Below are 18,818 nucleotides of genomic sequence, written 5' to 3'. Positions count from 1 at the left end.
AAGGAATTATCTACACTCCTGGAAATTGAAATAAGAACACCGTGAATTCATTGTCCCAGGAAGGGGAAACTTTATTGACACATTCCTGGGGTCAGATACATCACATGATCACACTGACAGAACCACAGGCACATAGACACAGGCAACAGAGCATGCACAATGTCGGCACTAGTACAGTGTATATCCACCTTTCGCAGCAATGCAGGCTGCTATTCTCCCATGGAGACGATCGTAGAGAAGCTGGATGTAGTCCTGTGGAACGGCTTGCCATGCCATTTCCACCTGGCGCCTCAGTTGGACCAGCGTTCGTGCTGGACGTGCAGACCGCGTGAGACGACGCTTCATCCAGTCCCAAACATGCTCAATGGGGGACAGATCCGGAGATCTTGCTGACCAGGGTAGTTGACTTACACCTTCTAGAGCACGTTGGGTGGCACGGGATACATGCGGACGTGCATTGTCCTGTTGGAACAGCAAGTTCCCTTGCCGGTCTAGGAATGGTAGAACGATGGGTTCGATGACGGTTTGGATGTACCGTGCACTATTCAGTGTCACCTCGACGATCACCAGTGGTGTACGGCCAGTGTAGGAGATCGCTCCCCACACCATGATGCCGGGTGTTGGCCCTGTGTGCCTCGGTCGTATGCAGTCCTGATTGTGGCGCTCACCTGCACGGTGCCAAACACGCATACGACCATCATTGGCACCAAGGCAGAAGCGACTCTCATCGCTGAAGACGACACGTCTCCATTCGTCCCTCCATTCACGCCTGTCGCGACACCACTGGAGGCAGGCTGCACGATGTTGGGGCGTGAGCGGAAGACGGCCTAACGGCGTGCGGGACCGTAGCCCAGCTTCATGGAGACGGTTGCGAATGGTCCTCACCGATACCCCAGGAGCAACAGTGCCTAATTTGCTGGGAAGTGGCGGTGCGGTCCCCTACGGCACTGCGTAGGATCCTACGGTCTTGGCGTGCATCCGTGCGTCGCTGCGGTCCGGTCCCAGGTCGACGGGCACGTGCACCTTCCGCCGACCACTGGCGACAATATCGATGTACTGTGGAGACCTCACGCCCCACGTGTTGAGCAATTCGGCGGTACGTCCACCCGGCCTCCCGCATGCCCACTATACGCCCTCGCTCAAAGTCCGTCAACTGCACATACGGTTCACGTCCACGCTGTCGCGGCATGCTACCAGTGTTAAAGACTGCGATGGAGCTCCGTATGCCACGGCAAACTGGCTGACACTGACGGCGGCGGTGCACAAATGCTGCGCAGCTAGCGCCATTCGACGGCCAACACCGCGGTTCCTGGTGCGTCCGCTGTGCCGTGCGTGTGATCATTGCTTGTACAGCCCTCTCGCAGTGTCCGGAGCAAGTATGGTGGGTCTGACACACCGGTGTCAATGTGTTCTTTTTTCCATTTCCAGGAGTGTACATGATACGAAAATCAGTAGATGCGATGTATGTATACAGACAAACAAATGATTACAAAATTGTTCAAATGGCTGTAAGCACTATGGGACTTAGCATCTGAGGTCATCAGTCCCCCAGACTTAGAAAAACTTAAACCTAACTAACCTAAGGACATCACACACATCCATGCCCCAGGCAGGATTCGAACCTGGGACTGTAGCAGCAGCACGGTTCCGGACTGAAGCGCCTAGAACCGCTCGGCCACAACGGCCAGCAATGATTATAATTTCAGAACAATTGGATGATTTATTCAAGAGAAAGACCTTCACAAATCGAGCAATGTTCTCCTGCGAGATTTCATGCCAAATTCTGTTCAAGTAGTTTGTGACATCATCAAAATACCAAGCTGGTTGGAGGGTCTTGCCCACAGTCCTACAAATGTTTTCAATTGAGGAGAGATCTGTGACGTTGCTGGCTAAGGCAGGGTTTGGAAAGCTCAAAGACAAGCATAGAAATTCTTGCCATGTGTGGATGGGCATTATCTTGCTGAAATGTAAGCCCGGGATGGATTGACATGAAGGACGACAAAATATGGTGTAGAATACCATTGACGCACCAATGTGCTGTAAGGGTCCCACTGATGACAATCAAATGGGCCCTGCTACGCAAAGAAATGCTATCCCAGACTATCACCCCTAGTTCTCGGGATGTATGGTGGGCAACTGTCAGGTCGATATCTCACTGCTGGCTGGAGCATCTCGAGACACGTCTTCAGCCTGCAGTCTCATTAACTGGAGTATAACTGTCTTCAGTGATGAGTCCCACTTTGAACTGAGTTCCAGTGACCAACAAAGACATGTATGGATATACCCTGGACAGATGTGGTATACCAATATGGCTGTCAGCCACTATACGCCCCAAGAACTATTAGTGGTGGTCTGGGGTGCCATTTGTTTTCATAGCAGGACCCCTATGACTGTCATCCCTGGGACTCTTGTAGTACAGCGGTGTGTTGACGATATTCTGAGCTCTGTCTTGTTGAACACCATGGCAAGCCATCCTGAGCTTACAATTCAGCACACAGTGAGAGATTCTACCGCTTGTCTTCATGCTTGCCAAACCCTACCTTGGCTAACAAGTTTTCTAGGTCTCTCTTGCCAGATCTCTCCCCAGTTGCGAATGTTTGGAGCATTACAGACAAGGCCCTCCAACCATCTCGGGATTTTGATCATCTTTCTCGCCTGTTGGACAGAATTTGGCACCATATCCCTCAGGGGACATCCAAAAATTTTGTAAATCAATGCCAAGCCAAATAACTGCTTTCATAAGTGCCACAGGTAGACCAGCATGTTACTAACCTGCTCTTGAATAAATCACCCAATTTTTCTGAAATTGTTATCATTTGTTTGTCTGTACATGGACATCACACGTATTGATTTCTGTCTCATGCAGATAATTCCTTTATGGTGCATTTCCCCCCCCCCCCCCCCCCTTAGATCATATGTCAATATCTTCTGTCTTCTTCTGAAGAACCCTGCAGAAGTGAGTGAGTATATGGTACATTCTGATAGCGGCCATTGATACAACAAAACAGTTACAGTGAATTTCAAATGACATGGAAAATCAGTGGGATACAAAGGGTTTCACTTTTACTGGTAACGGAAAGTACAGTGTGAGCTGTTCTTTTTGCAAAAAAATGGGGCAAGTCCAAGGTTCACTTCCAATGTTACCAATTTTAGGTCAGTTGGGTTGCCACTGCTAATGTGACCACTGACTAGTTAAGTTCCTTAATCTGTGTTGTTTCCTTATAGTGTTTAGTTTGAAGTGTCATAGGAGGGTGGTCCTCACAGAATCTTCGAATTGTGTGGGTCATCAAAAGATGAAGGTGAGAACGATCTCTTAGTCAGTTAGCTATGAAAGCCCAGCCTATTGTCCCCTATAGAGTGATACTGTCCCTACTAGGCTTCACCTCGGCGCAGCACATATTTCAAGGAGCCTTTCACCTGGATGATGTCGTATCTGGTCGCAACAGTTAACCTCGTGTGTCTGTAAAATGAATCACCTCACCAAGCGACACGTTTCCATTGATCTACGGCCCAGTCTTAGTTATTGCACATCCACTGCAATCGTGATCGACAGTGTTGTTGAATAATTATTGGAACACATATGGGCAGTAATGAGTCTCGTGGTGGGCACTGGTCATAACGTTTTGCCTCATCAGTATATGTATGTATGTATGCATGACATCACCAGTCATTATGCTCTGATGAGCATCATGACGCCATGAACCGAGTGTCTCAATTCTGGATGGTTACCAGCTCTCCTTAGAGCCTGATGAGGAGGTACATCAGAAATCGTGTTGATTTTATCTATTCACCTGCTTCCTCTCTTCCCACCGGTCTCTTGCCCTCGATCCTCCCTTCCGTGATTATTTTCTCTATGGTCAAAGAACTGGAGAATGTTTCAGCTGACACGAGAAGAAAGGTTCCTGAAGATATTGAGCTGCTTAATATTATAAACATTTTTTGTTCTTTCGGTCCACGAATCCTGCACAAGCACCAATGTTCAAATGCATCAATGCGCTTTTTGTCTCTGGCTTTAAGGGCTCGTGTCTCACAGCCATAAAAGAAGATGGCATACATGAGTGTTTCAACAAGCCGTACCTTTGTGGTGTTCCTTATTTCTGTGTTCTGCCAGATCTTGGTGAGCTTCTTCATAGCCACTTACCCAAGCGTGATCCATTTTCTTATGTCATCTTCAAAACTTCCCACATCACAGATGGTTGACCCGAGATAGATGAAAGAAAGCATGACTCCCAGTCCCTTTAATTGACCTGTGAGTTGAACCTGTATTCCTCCACCAATTATCGTGAGTTTTGACTTGCTGGGATTGAGATCCAGTCCATATGATAGACTGATGTGCTTTACGTTTGTGAAGAGCAAGCTCATCTCTCCTGCTGCAGAAAAGCACAGTGTCATAAGCAAATCGGAGGCTATTAATAGTTCTAGCACCAATTGAGATGCCTTTCGTCCAACCATCATGAGCGTTCCTAATACACATGTTCAGCATAGATGCTGTACAGGTGGTGAGATAGACCACAACTCTGTCTGACATCTTTTGATATACTGAACATAGCCAGCACATGTCTTCACAGCTGCAAGGTGAGTACTGTATAGAGTTCTGATCAGTGCTGTCAACTGTGGTGGTACACCGAACTCTGCAAGCATCTGCCACAACTTTTCCCGGACAAAACAGCCAAAAGCTTTTCTATATATGAGTAGATGGGCAAATATCTATTAGGTACATTACGTATGTAGATTGTGGACAGCTGGGAATGTGGGTCACACGGGAAGCGTGCAAGGGATAAGTCCCTGCAGTCGCGCTATTCATCTGCGTCCTCGGTGGCTCAGATGGATAGAGCGTCTGCCATGTAAGCAGGAGATCACGAGTTCGAGTCCCGGTCGGCGCACACAATTTCAACATGTCCCCACGGAGGTACACTCCTGGAAATGGAAAAAAGAACACATTGACACCGGTGTGTCAGACCCACCATACTTGCTCCGGACACTGCGAGAGGGCTGTACAAGCAATGATCACACGCACGGCACAGCGGACACACCAGGAACCGCGGTGTTGGCCGTCGAATGGCGCTAGCTGCGCAGCATTTGTGCACCGCCGCCGTCAGTGTCAGCCAGTTTGCCGTGGCATACGGAGCTCCATCGCAGTCTTTAACACTGGTAGCATGCCGCGACAGCGTGGACGTGAACCGTATGTTCAGTTGACGGACTTTGAGCGAGGGCGCATAGTGGGCATGCGGGAGGCCGGGTGGACGTACCGCCGAATTGCTCAACACGTGGGGCGTGAGGTCTCCACAGTACATCGATGTTGTCGCCAGTGGTCGGCGGAGGGTGCACGTGCCCGTCGACCTGGGACCGGACCGCAGCGACGCACGGATGCACGCCAAGACCGTAGGATCCTACGCAGTGCCGTAGGGGACCGCACCGCCACTTCCCAGCAAATTAGGGACACTGTTGCTCCTGGGGTATCGGCGAGGACCATTCGCAACCGTCTCCATGAATCTGGGCTACGGTCCCGCACACCGTTAGGCCCTCTTCCGCTCACGCCCCAACATCGTGCAGCCCGCCTCCAGTGGTGTCGCGACAGGCGTGAATGGAGGGACGAATGGAGACGTGTCGTCTTCAGCGATGAGAGTCGCTTCTGCCTCGGTACCAATGATGGTCGTATGCGTGTTTGGTGCCGTGCAGGTGAGCGCCACAATCAGGACTGCATACGACCGAGGCACACAGGGCCAACACCCGGCATCATGGTGTGGGGAGCGATCTCCTACACTGGCCGTACACCACTGGTGATCGTCGAGGGGACACTGAATAGTGCACGGTACATCCAAACCGTCATCGAACCCATCGTTCTACCATTCCTAGACCGGCAAGGGAACTTGCTGTTCCAACAGGACAATGCACGTCCTCATGTATCCCGTGCCACCCAACGTGCTCTAGAAGGTGTAAGTCAACTACCCTGGCCAGCAAGATCTCCGGATCTGTCCCCCATTGAGCATGTTTGGGACTGGATGAAGCGTCGTCTCACGCGGTCTGCACGTCCAGCACGAACGCTGGTCCAACTGAGGCGCCAGGTGGAAATGGCATGGCAAGCCGTTTCACAGGACTACATCCAGCATCTCTACGATCGTCTCCATGGGAGAATAGCAGCCTGCATTGCTGCGAAAGGTGGATATACACTGTACTAGTGCCGACATTGTGCATGCTCTGTTGCCTGTGTCTATGTGCCTGTGGTTCTGTCAGTGTGATCATGTGATGTATCTGACCCCAGGAATGTGTCAATAAAGTTTCCCCTTCCTGGGACAATGAATTCACGGTGTTCTTATTTCAATTTCCAGGAGTGTAGTTCTAGCACCAATTGAGATGCCTTTCGTCCAACCATCATGAGCGTTCCTAATACACATGTTCAGCATAGATGCTGTACAGGTGGTGAGATAGACCACAACTCTGTCTGACATCTTTTGATATACTGAACATAGCCAGCACATGTCTTCACAGCTGCAAGGTGAGTACTGTATAGAGTTCTGATCAGTGCTGTCAACTGTGGTGGTACACCGAACTCTGCAAGCATCTGCCACAACTTTTCCCGGACAACACAGGCAAAAGCTTTTCTGTATATGAGTAAATGGGCAAATATCTATTAGGTACATCACGTATGTAGATTGTGGACAGCTGGGAATGTGGGTCTCACTGGAAGCGTGCAAGGGATAAGTCCCTGCAGTCGCGCTGTTCATCTGTGTCCTCGGTGGCTCAGATGGATATGCCATGTAAGCAGGAGATCACGAGTTCGAGTCCCGGTCGGCGCACACAATTTCAACATGTCCCTTATGGAGGTACAGTATATCAACAACACCTGTCGGCAGCTGAGGGTTTCAATTAATTATCAAAAGCTTTTCTGTAGTCGAGGAAGCAGATGAAGACGAGAACACATCTCGCTTAATTTGTCGTATGTTGAGAATCTGTTAATGAGTTCCTTTTCCTTAACAAAGCCTCCTTGTTCTGTGGATATGTAAGGCTGAATGTACACTGAAGAGCCAAAGAAATTGGTGCACCTACCTAATATCGTGTACAGCCGCCGCAAGCACGCAGAAGTGCAGCGATAGGACATGGCATGGAATCGACTAATGTCTGAGGTAGTGCTGGAGGGGATTGACGTCATGAAACCTGCAGGCTATTCATAAATCCATAAGAATACGAGGTGGTGGAGATCTCTCCTGAACAGCACTTTGCAATGCATCCCAGATATGCTCAATAATGTTCATGTCTGGGGCGTTTGGTGGACAGCGGAAGTGTTTAAACTTAGAAGACTGTTACCGGAGCCTCTCTAGCAATTAGGGACGTTTGGGGTGTCACGTTGTCCTGCTGGAATTGGCCAAGTCCGTCAGAATGCACAATGCACACGATTGGATGCAGGTGATCAGACAGGATGCTTGTAAGTAGGCTGTTTATGTTTTCTTTATGTAAGTAGGCTGTTTAGGTTCTTATATTGGTAACGCCGCCGCCACGTAGCGCTCTCTGTACGAAAATCACTGGCTGTGCTGTGTGCAGTATGTGGCTAGTTTGCATTGTTGTCTGCCATTGTAGCGTTAGGCAGCGGCAGCTGGATGTGAACAGCGCGTAGCGTTGCACAGTTAGAGGTGAGCCGCCAGCAGTGGTGGATTTAAAAAAAATAAAAATAAAAAAAAAGTGTCATTACTATTCTGATGAACAATTTAGACTCTCTTTATGGACTGTGAGAAAATTTTAGCTTTTGACCAACATTGTATTAATCAGTGTGTGCATTTGATATCTTTCTTACTGTAATTATGAAAAAATTTTTCAAATCTGTATTGGCCACTGGCCAAAAAAATTTGTAAAATTTTTTGTGGGGAGCATGGGGGCTATGTAAGTAGGCTGTTTATGTTTTCTTTATGTAAGTAGGCTGTTTAGGTTCTTATATTGGTAACGCCGCCGCCACGTAGCGCTCTCTGTACGAAAATCACTGGCTGTGCTGTGTGCAGTATGTGGCTAGTTTGCATTGTTGTCTGCCATTGTAGTGTTGGGCAGCGGCAGCTGGATGTGAACAGCGCGTAGCGTTGCGCAGTTAGAGGTGAGCCGCCAGCAGTGGTGGATGTGAGGAGAGAGATGGCAGAGTTTTGAAATTACATATATTATGACTTGTGATGATATTAAGGTAAATACATTGTTTGTTCTCTATTAATATCTTTCATTTGCTTACTATCCCTATCAGTAGTTAGTGCCTTCTGTAGTTTGAATCTTTTATTTAGCTGGCAATAGTGGCGCTCGCTGTATTGCAGTAGTTCGAGTAATGAAGATTTTTGTGAGGTAAGTTATCTGTGAAAGGTATAGTTTAATGTTAGTCAGGGCCATTCTTTTGCAGGGATCTTTGATAGTCAGATTGCGTTGCGCTAAAATTACTGTGTGTCAGTTTAAGCACAGTCGTGTATAAATTTTCCTAAGGGGACGTTTCATGCTTACATACGTGTCACCTGTCAGAGTCTCATTGAGACACATCAGGGGTCCTATATCACTCCAACTGTACACCGTTGCAGAGCCTCCACTAGCTTGAACAGTCCGCTGCTGACATGCAGGGTCCATGGATTCATCAGGCTGTCTACACACCCGTACACGTCCATCCGCTCGATACAATTTGAATTGAGACACGTAGTTCCAGGCAACATGTTTCCAGTCACCAACAGTCCAGTGTCGGTACTGACAGGCCCAGACGAGGCGTAAAGCTTTATGTCATGCAGTCATCATGGGCACAAAAGTGGGTCTTCGGCTCCGAAAGCCCATATCGATGATCTTTTGTTGAATGGTTCGCACAGCGGCACTTGTTGATAGCCCAGCACTGAAATCTTTCTTCAGTCATCGTTGCTCCCACTCTTGCAGGATCTTTATTTGGCCGCAGCGATGTTGGAGATTTAATGTTTTACCTGATTCCTGATATTCACAGTACACTCTTGGTATGGTCGTACGGGAAAATCCCCACTTCATCGCTACCTCGGAGATGCCATGTCCCATCACTCGTGTGCCGACTGTAACACCACGTTTAAATCCACTTAAATCTTGATAACCTGCCATTGTAGCAGCAGAAACCGACCTAATAACTATGCCAGACACTCGTTGTCTTCTATAGGCGTTGCCAACTGCAGAGCCGTCTTTTGCCTGTTTACATATCTCTGTATTTGAATACACATGCCTATACCAGTTTCCTTTGAGCTTCAAACACTGGTTCAAGATGTAGAGCAAAATTTTGATTGCATGGGATATGATATGTATATATTAAAATCATTTCTCAAATCTTTTGTTCATCCGACACATTCCACAGCATAACATTTATCATGAATATAGTCTGTGAAACATGAAATTAACTAAGTAACTAACTAACATTGGTGTCTGTCAAGGCGATGTCTTATGGTTCAAAGTGTATAAAGTAAAAGAGGTTTGAGCAAAAGATTTCAAAGTATGAAAGTCCTGAGAGGACTGCAAAATATTTCCTGAGGAATGTTTTAGTTTCTGCTGGTGCCAGAGTTAGGCATGACACCATGTATATAGGGTGGTCCATTGATCGTGACCGGGCCATATATCTCACGAAATAAGCGTCAAACGAACAAACTACAAAGAACGAAACTCGTCTAGCTTGCAGGGGGAAACCAGATGACGCTATGGTTGGCCCGCTAGATGGCGCTGCCATAGGTCAAACGGATATCACCTGCGTTTTTTTTAAGTAGGAACCCCCATTTTTTATTACATATTCGTGTAGTACGTAAACAAATATGAATGTTTTAGTTGGACCACATTTTTCGCTCTGTGTTAGATGGTGCTGTAATAGTCACAATGTTAGACGAACAGGTGGTAACAGGTAGATTTTTTAAATTAAAATACAGAACGTAGGTACGTTTGAACAGTTTATTTCGGTTGTTCCAATGTGATACATATACCTTTGTGAACTTATCATTTCTGAGAACGTATACTGTTACAGCGAGATTACCTGTAAATACCACATTAATGCAATAAATGCTCAAAATGATGTCCGTCAACCTCAATGCATTTGGCAATACGTGTAACGACATTCCTCTTAACAGCGAGTAGTTCGCCTTCCGTAATGTTCGCACATGCATTGACAATGCACTGACGCATGTTGTCAGGCGTTGTCGGTGGATCACGATAGCAAATATATTTCAACTTTCCCCACAGAAAGAAATCCGGGGACGTCAGATCTGCTGAACCTGCGACGACTAATCCACCTGTCATGAAATATGCTATTCAGTACCGCTTCAACCGCACTGGAGCTAAGTGCCAGACATCCATCGTGTTGGAAGCTCATCGCCATTCGGTCGTGCAGTGAAACATCTTGTAGTAACATCGGTAGAACATTACGTAGGAAATGAGCATACATTACACCATTTAGATTGCCATCGATAAAATGGGGGACAATTATCCTTCCTCCCATAATGCCGCACCATACATTAACCCGCCAAATTCGCTGATGTTCCACTTGTCGCAGCCATCGTGGATTTACCGTTGCCCAATAGCGCATATTATGGCGGTTTACGTTACCGCTGTTGGTGAATGACGCTTCGTCGATAAATAGAACGCGTGCAAAACATCTGTCATTGTCCCGTAATTTCTCTTGTGCCCAGTGGCAGAAGTGTACACGACGATCAAAGTCGTCGCCATGCAATTCCCGGTACATAGAAATATGGTACGGGTGCAATCGATGTTGATGTAGCATTCTCAACACCGACGTTTTTGAGATTCCGGATTCTCGCCCAATTTGTCTGCTACTGACGTGCGGATTAGCCGCGACAGCAGCTAGAACACCTACTTGGGCATCATCATTTGTTGCAGGTCATGGTTGACGTTTCACATGTGGCGTAACTATCCGGCGAACGGTCTGGACACTTGGATGATGTCGTCCACGATACCGAGCAGCATATATAGCACACGACCGTTGCGCATTTTGATCATAGCAGCCATACATCAACACGATATCGACCTTTTCCGCAATTGGAAAACGGTTCATTTTAACACTGGTGATGTATCACGAAGCAAATAACGTCCGCACTGGCGGCATGTTACGTGATACAACGTACTTATACGTTTGTGACTATTACAGCGCCATCTATCACAAAGCGAAAAAAGTGGTCCAACTAAAACATTCATATTTGTTTACGTACTACACGAATATGTAGTAAAAAATGAGGGTTCCTATTTAAAAAACGCAGTTGATATCCGTTTGACCTATGGCAGCATTATCTAGAGGGCCAACCATAGCGCCATTTGGTTTCCCCCTTCAAGCTAGACGAGTTTCGAGTTTGTGTTCGAGTATAATGACTTTTCTGGAGACTAGAAATCTACTCTGTAGGAATCAGCATGGGTTTAGAAAAAGACGGTCATGTGAAACCCAGCTCGCGCTATTCGTCCACGAGACTCAGAGGGCCATAGACACGGGTTCCCAGGTAGATGTCGTGTTTCTTGACTTCCGCAAGGCGTTCGATACAGTTCCCCACAGTCGTTTAATGAGCAAAGTAAGAGCATATGGACTATCAGACCAATTGTGTGATTGGATTGAGGAGTTCCTAGATAACAGGACGCAGCATGTCATTCTCAATGGAGAGAAGTCTTCCGAAGTAAGAGTGATTTCAGGTGTGCCGCAGGGGAGTGTCATAGGACCGTTGCTATTCACAATATACATAAATGACCTGGTGGATGACATCGGAAGTTCACTGAGGCTTTTTGCAGATGATGCTGTGGTGTATCGAGAGGTTGTAACAATGGAAAATTGTACTGAAATGCAAGAGGATCTGCAGCGAATTGACGCATGGTGCAGGGAATGGCAATTGAATCTCAATGTAGACAAGTGTAATGTGCTGAGAATACACAGAAAGATAGATCCTTTATCATTTAGCTACAAAATAGCAGGTCAGCAACTGGAAGCAGTTAATACCATAAATTATCTGGGAGTACGCATTAGGAGTGATTTAAAATGGAATGATCATATAATATTGATCGTCGGTAAAGCAGATGCCAGACTGAGATTTATTGGAAGAATCCTAAGGAAATGCAATCCGAAAACAAAGGAAGTAGGTTACAGTACGCTTGTTCGCCCACTGCTTGAATACTGCTCAGCAGTGTGGGATCCGTACCAGATAGGATTGATAGAAGACATAGAGAAGATCCAACGGAGAGCAGCGCGCTTCATTACAGGATCATTTAGTAATCGCGAAAGCGTTACGGAGATGATAGATAAACTCCAGTGGAAGACTCTACAGGAGAGACGCTCAGTAGCTCGGTGCGGGCTTTTGTCAAAGTTCCGAGAACATACCTTCACCGAAGAGTCAAGCAGTATATTGCTCCCTCCTACGTATATCTCGCGAAGAGACCATGAGGATAAAATCAGAGAGATTAGAGCCCACACAGAGGCATACCGACAATCCTTCTTTCCACGAACAATACGAGACTGGAATAGAAGGGAGAACCGATAGAGGTACTCAAGGTACCCTCCGCCACACCCGTCAGGTGGCTTGCGGAGTATGGATGTAGATGTAGATGTTTCGTTCTTTGTAGTGTCTTCGTTTGATGCTTATTTCGTGAGATATTTGGCCCGGTCACTATCAATGGACCACCCTGTATAAAGATTGACACTAGACAGTTGTGATGGCAGGCTCTATGGGATTGAACAAATGCCATTAAACAGAAAAAAAGGTTTTGGGAAAGGTTTTAGCTTATTTCAAGTGGCGTCAGATCAGTGTGTGTGCAGTGGCCAGAGCATCTCCTACTTACCTGTGGACTGTTGCCTCGTGGGTGATGCAGCCGAAAGCATTGAGAAGGGTGTTCTTCTCATTGGGGGCGGTCACACTGTCTGTGAAGCGCGCCCACAGCGTGCTGAATGTCTCCCCTATGGCACTGCTGCTAGTCGAAGCCAGGCCTTCACAGTAGACAACTGACCTCCGGTCAGCAGTGACGCTGCAATGCCAGAAGTGACATAAATCAGCACAAGGATGCAGAATCCAAGCATAACATCAAAATACAGAAATGGAATTTTATTTTATTTTATTTTATTTTATTTATTTATTTATTGTTCCGTGGGACCAAATTAAGGAGAAGTCTCCACGGTCATAGAACGAGTCAATACATGAAATTATAACACGATAGTAGAAACAGATAAAATGAATATAAGTAACATATTCAGGCGACAATTCGTAAGTTTAAATAAAGGAAATCAACAATGTAACACTGGAATTTGCTTAATTTTTCAGCTCCTCTACAGAATAGAAGGAGTGAGCCACGAGGAAACTCTTCAGTTTAGACTTAAAAGCGTTTGAGCTACTGCTAAGATTTTTGAGCTCTTGTGGTAGCTTACTGAAAACGGATGCAGCAGAATACTGCACTCCTTTCTGCACAAGGGTCAAGGAAGTGCATTCCACATGCAGATTTGATTTCTACCTAGTATTAACTGAGTGAAAGCTGCTAACGCTTGGGAATTAGCTAATATTGCTAACAACAAACGACATTAAAGAAAATATATACTGTGAAGGCAATGTCAGGATTCCCAGACTATTGAATAGGGGTCGACAAGAGATTCTCGAACTTACACCACACATAGCTCGAACAGCCCGTTTTTGAACCAAAAATACCCTTTTTGAATCAGAAGAATTACTCCAAAAAATAATACCATATGATATAAGCGTATGAAAATATGCGAAGTAGACTACTTTTCGCGTTGAACTGTCACTTATTTCAGATACTGTTCTAATGGTAAATAAAGCAGCATTTAGTTTCCGAAGAAGATCCTGAACATGGGCTTTCCACAACAGCTATCCGAACGCCCAGGAACTTTAACTGTTCCGTCTCGCTTATAATATGCCCATTCTGTCTGATCCAAATATCTGTTCTTTTTTAATCGTGAGTTAGAAACTCTAAAAACTGAGTCTTACTGTAATTTAGCATCAAATTATTTTCCACAAGCCACGAACTTATTTCATGATCTACGTTGTTTGATACTGTTTCAATATTACACACAAGATCTTTCACTATCAAGCTGGTGTCATCAGCAAACAGAAGTATTTTTGAATCACCTGTAATACTAGAAGGCATATAATTTATATAAATAAGAAACAGCAGTGGCCCCAGCACCGAACCTTGGGGAACGCCCCACTTAACAGTGCCCCATTGGGACTGAACATCACTACCACTCTCAATATTGCGGAGAATTACCTTCTGCTTTCTGTTCTTAAAGTAAGAGGCGAACCAATTGTAAGCTACTCCCATTACTCCATAATGGTCCAACTTTTGCAGTAATATTTTGTGGTCAACACAGTCAAAAGCCTTCGTTAAATCAAAGAAAACACCTAGCGTTCGCAACCTTTTATTTAATCCGTCCAAAACTTCACAGAGAAAAGAGAATATAGCATTTTCAGTTGTTAAACCATTTCTAAAACCAAACTGAACATTTGACAGCAAATTATGTGAATTTAAATGCTCCAGTAACCTTGTATGTACAACCTTCTCGATAACTTTAGCAAACACCGATGGCATAGAAATAGGTCTATAATTGTCAACATTATCCCTGTCTCCCTTTTTATAAAGTGGGTTCACTACCGAGTACTTTAATCGGTCAGGAAACCGACCACTCCTACAGGAAAAGTTACAGATATGGCTAAGTACTGGGATAACATACATAGAACAATACTTCAGTATTCTGCTAGATACCCCGTCATATCCACGAGAGTTCTTGGTCTTTAGTGATTTAATTATTAACTCAACCTCCCTCTTGTCAATATCATGGAGGACCGTTTCAGGTAACAGTCTCGGAACACTTTTTTCTACAAGCGGTCCATGATTCCCTGTTGGGAATGCTTTGTTCCAATGCTTGCAGGAAATAATAATGGATTCAAGAGGGTCCAACACTCCAACTACTTGCAAGAACGCAACTTTTTATTTTGTTTAATCCTCAAACATATTTAACCTTTAGGCCATGCATCATCAGTGGGTTTTCTCTTTTATTGTTTCTCGAATATATACTTACAAATTTTATGAGGGTTGGAAATATATTGCCATCAGCTTTTGTTGTTTTTTAGATTACATAGGCCTATGTACTTCCCCTTGATTTTTAAATTACGTCTGCATGAATTCAGCATGTCATTTACAACACAGATGTTAGGACAATGTTTGAATTGAATTTTTGTTTAGAATATAACGTTAAAACTATTTATTTTTTTTTCATCTTCCACACTGTTTTATTTCTTACTATTCTTTATTTACCTCAGCAAAGAAATATGCAATCACACTGATAGCACAGTCATTAGTGTGTAATTGCAGCTTATTCTGATGAAAGCAAGATAATATAAACACGTACTGCATGGATGAAAAGCATATATTTCCATTGTTTCCTGTTCTTATGATAGCCACTTTCCTCGGTATGTAACAACTTCGCACCAGGATGGTGTCTACTGGTTCACACATTCTCTCTCTCCACTCTCCTCTTACTACATGAATGTTACTGTAAATGTAATTACTTTTGCTCCCAAAGCAAATGTGTTGAAGATTCTTGCCATTTGTGGGTCAGATGTAGCATCAATTGTGGGCTACAGTTACGTATTGAACATAGGGGGTGTTACTGCCTATCGTATCATGAAAAACAGCAGTAGCATAAGATGCACTGGAAAATGGATAGCCTGATTACTGGGATTCTTGCAAGAACACAACTTTTTATTTTGTTTAATCCTCAAACACATTTCACCTTTAGGCCATGAATCATCAGTGTTTTTTCTCTTCTATTGTTTCTGGAATATATACTTACAAATATTATGTGGGTTAGAAATATATTGCCATAAGCTTTTGTTGTTTTTTAGATTACTTAGGCCTATGTACTTTACCTTCTTTTTTAAAATTGTGTTTGTATGAATTGAGCATGTCATTTTTGTTCTGAATATAACATTTAAGCTATTTATTCTTGCATTATCTCCCATACTGTTACATTTCTTACTATTTTTTACTTTCCTCAACTATACAAAGAAACATACAATCATACTAGTAGCACAGTCATTAGATGGTAATTGCAGTTTATTCTGACGAAAGCAAGATAATATAAAGACATATTGCATGCATGAGAAGCATGTATTTCCACTGTTGCCTATTATTCTTATGGTAGACACTTTCCGTGATATATAACAACTTCATTCTGTTATGGTGTCTAATGATTCACACATTCTCTCTCTTCACTCTCCATTTTACTACATGAATATTAGCGCAAATGTAATTACTTTCGCTTTAAAAGCGAATGTGCTGAAGAATCTTGCCATTTGTGGTTCAGATGTTGCATCAATTGGGGGCTTCAGTTCCGTACTGAAATCCCCCTGAAATCTTAGCTGTGGCAACACACTGATCTGTAGCATAGCCGGAAATCTAGGTTAGCTTGGAAGGTAACAATTCGGCTGTTTACGTCCGTGCCACATTGAAAAATGTAAGGGGGTCCAATAAGGAACATTTACCACATTGTGGAACTGGTTTCCTGTGTGTTAGGATAGTTTTACGCGTTTTATTATCACGTCTGTGTGGTTTTGCCTTCAGTTAAAGTTGTGTTGGCTTATTCTGTACTTTATATCGTGCAGGTATCACGTTCCACGCGTTTCCTACGTTCCACGTTCACCGATTTGACTAAAATTGTAGTGAAGAAAACTTCATGCTGTTGAGTAGATATACGATGACTTTATTCGAAATGTCAGGTCTTTTGCTGTTTACTAGCCATTTTTTGTTCGTAAAAGAAAAAGGTATTCTTGAGTATCTTAAGATTACGAGAGAAGTAAACTGTCCTTTAATGTGCCGTTTCATACTTCTCAAGAGACATAGAAAAGACAAATGTGGTGTCTTCTTCTTGTTGTTGCTGCAATTTATTGCGATACATACGCTTCCGTTTGAAAAAAAACTATTCTAGAAACTACAGGGTGATTCAAAAAGAATACCACAACTTTAAAAATGTGTATTTAATGAAAGAAACATAATATAACCTTCTGTTATACATCATTACAAAGAGTATTTAAAAAGGTTTTTTTTTTCACTCAAAAACAAGTTCAGAGATGTTCAATATGGCCCCCTCCAGACACTCGAGCAATATCAACCCGATACTCCAACTCGTTCCACACTCTCTGTAGCATATCAGGCGTAACAGTTTGGATATCTGCTGTTATTTCTCGTTTCAAATCATCAATGGTGGCTGGGAGAGGTGGCCGCAACACCACATCCTTAACATACCCCCATAAGAGAAAATCGCAGGGGGTAAGATCAGGGCTTCTTGGAGGCCAGTGATGAAGTGCTCTGTCACGGGCTGCCTGGCGGCCGATCCATCGCCTCGGGTAGTTGACGTTCAGGTTTCATAACTAACCTCTTTCGTAGGACTCTCCATACAGTTGATTGTGGAATTTGCAGCTCTCTGCTAGCTCTGCGAGTCGATTTTCCTGGGCTGCGAACAAATGCTTGCTGGATGCGTGCTACATTTTCGTCACTCGTTCTCGGCCGTCCAGAACTTTTCCCTTTGCACAAACACCCATTCTCTGTAAACTGTTTATACCAACGTTTAATACACCACCTATCAGGAGGTTTAACACCATACTTCGTTCGAAATGCACGCTGAACAACTGTCGTCGATTCACTTCTGCCGTACTCAATAACACAAAAAGCTTTCTGTTGAGCGGTCGCCATCTTAGCATCAACTGACGCTGACGCCTAGTCAACAGCGCCTCAAGCGAACAAATGTACAACTAAATGAAACTTTATAGCTCCCTTGATTCGCCGACAGATAGTGCTTAGCTCTGCCTTTTGTCGTTGCAGAGTTTTAAATTCCTAAAGTTGTGGTATTCTTTTTGAATCACCCTGTATATAAACAATTACGATTGGCATTCACTTTCACAACATCTCGCCGAACTCAACGTACAACTTGCTGCCTACTTGGCGCGCTGCTGTCGCAACGGGTAAGAAATACGAGGCAGGATATCGCGACTTACACTACATTTACATGCCACACATCTTCCGAAAGACGAAAACCGAATTCCGGAAACTATTTTTTACTGTCGTGTTTACATGTTAAGGTCTGAAACGGATTTGCCAGTAGAGTTAAAGCTGGAAAGCAGCTGTTCCAGTTTCTGACTCAGTCAACACAGCCGTTATTTCTCTTTACTTAAATATTACAGGTGGAGCGCTTCATGCTCAGTCTGATATTTCAGCTCCTCCTTCACTGGACAGTCAGTTCATATTAGCCGAATATTCTGAAAGCAATACGTAACTTAACAACCCAAGCACATTTCAAAACCAGTTGCGTTTAAATGGAAGCAAAAAGCGATTGTGGAGTTGGAAAACCTGCAACTAGAAGCAAATTTCCAGAATCGATTTTGGAGTGTGTGTGTGTGTGTGTATTGCAGGCCACGTGGAGGATAAAAATCCGAGAGGGAGACCAAGAGATGAATACACTAAGCAGATTGAGAAGGATGTAGGCTGCAGTAGGTACTGGGAGATGAAGAAGCTTGCACAGGATAGAGTAGCATGGAGAGCTGCATCAAACCAGTCTCAGGACTGAAGACAACAACAACAACAACAACAACAACATGACTACCCGCAAGCGGTATTGGGAAATTGGTTTACGAAAGCCGGTTTTGGAAGCCAATGTAAATGAGATGTTGTACTTTCTGCTAGTATCTGAAATTATTATTCCATTTGTTCCATGCTTAGCTTTACCCTTTGACCAGCATAGCCCTTTTATAGTTTGTAAATGTCAAGCTGTCAAAACAAAAACGAGCATTTGTAAACGAAAACGAAGAGAAACAAAT

At 44.3% G+C, this 18,818-nt stretch overlaps 1 protein-coding gene across 2 annotated transcripts in view; it reads right to left on the bottom strand.

Annotated features, from left to right (window-relative positions):
• Positions 1-18,818, bottom strand: part of LOC126109410 (aminopeptidase N-like) — a 282,593-nt gene that overhangs the window by 33,856 nt on the left and 229,919 nt on the right. For both annotated transcript variants that reach the window (XM_049914443.1, XM_049914444.1), the window contains exon 14: positions 12,781-12,963. In XM_049914443.1, the coding sequence (XP_049770400.1) occupies positions 12,781-12,963 (183 nt within the window). The remainder of the gene's footprint in view (positions 1-12,780; positions 12,964-18,818) is intronic.

Source organism: Schistocerca cancellata, chromosome 12, assembly GCF_023864275.1.
Source record: "Schistocerca cancellata isolate TAMUIC-IGC-003103 chromosome 12, iqSchCanc2.1, whole genome shotgun sequence".
Lineage (NCBI taxonomy): Eukaryota > Metazoa > Arthropoda > Insecta > Orthoptera > Acrididae > Schistocerca > Schistocerca cancellata.
Note: the sequence above shows the minus strand (reverse complement) of the source record. Positions and strands in the feature narration are given on the sequence as shown.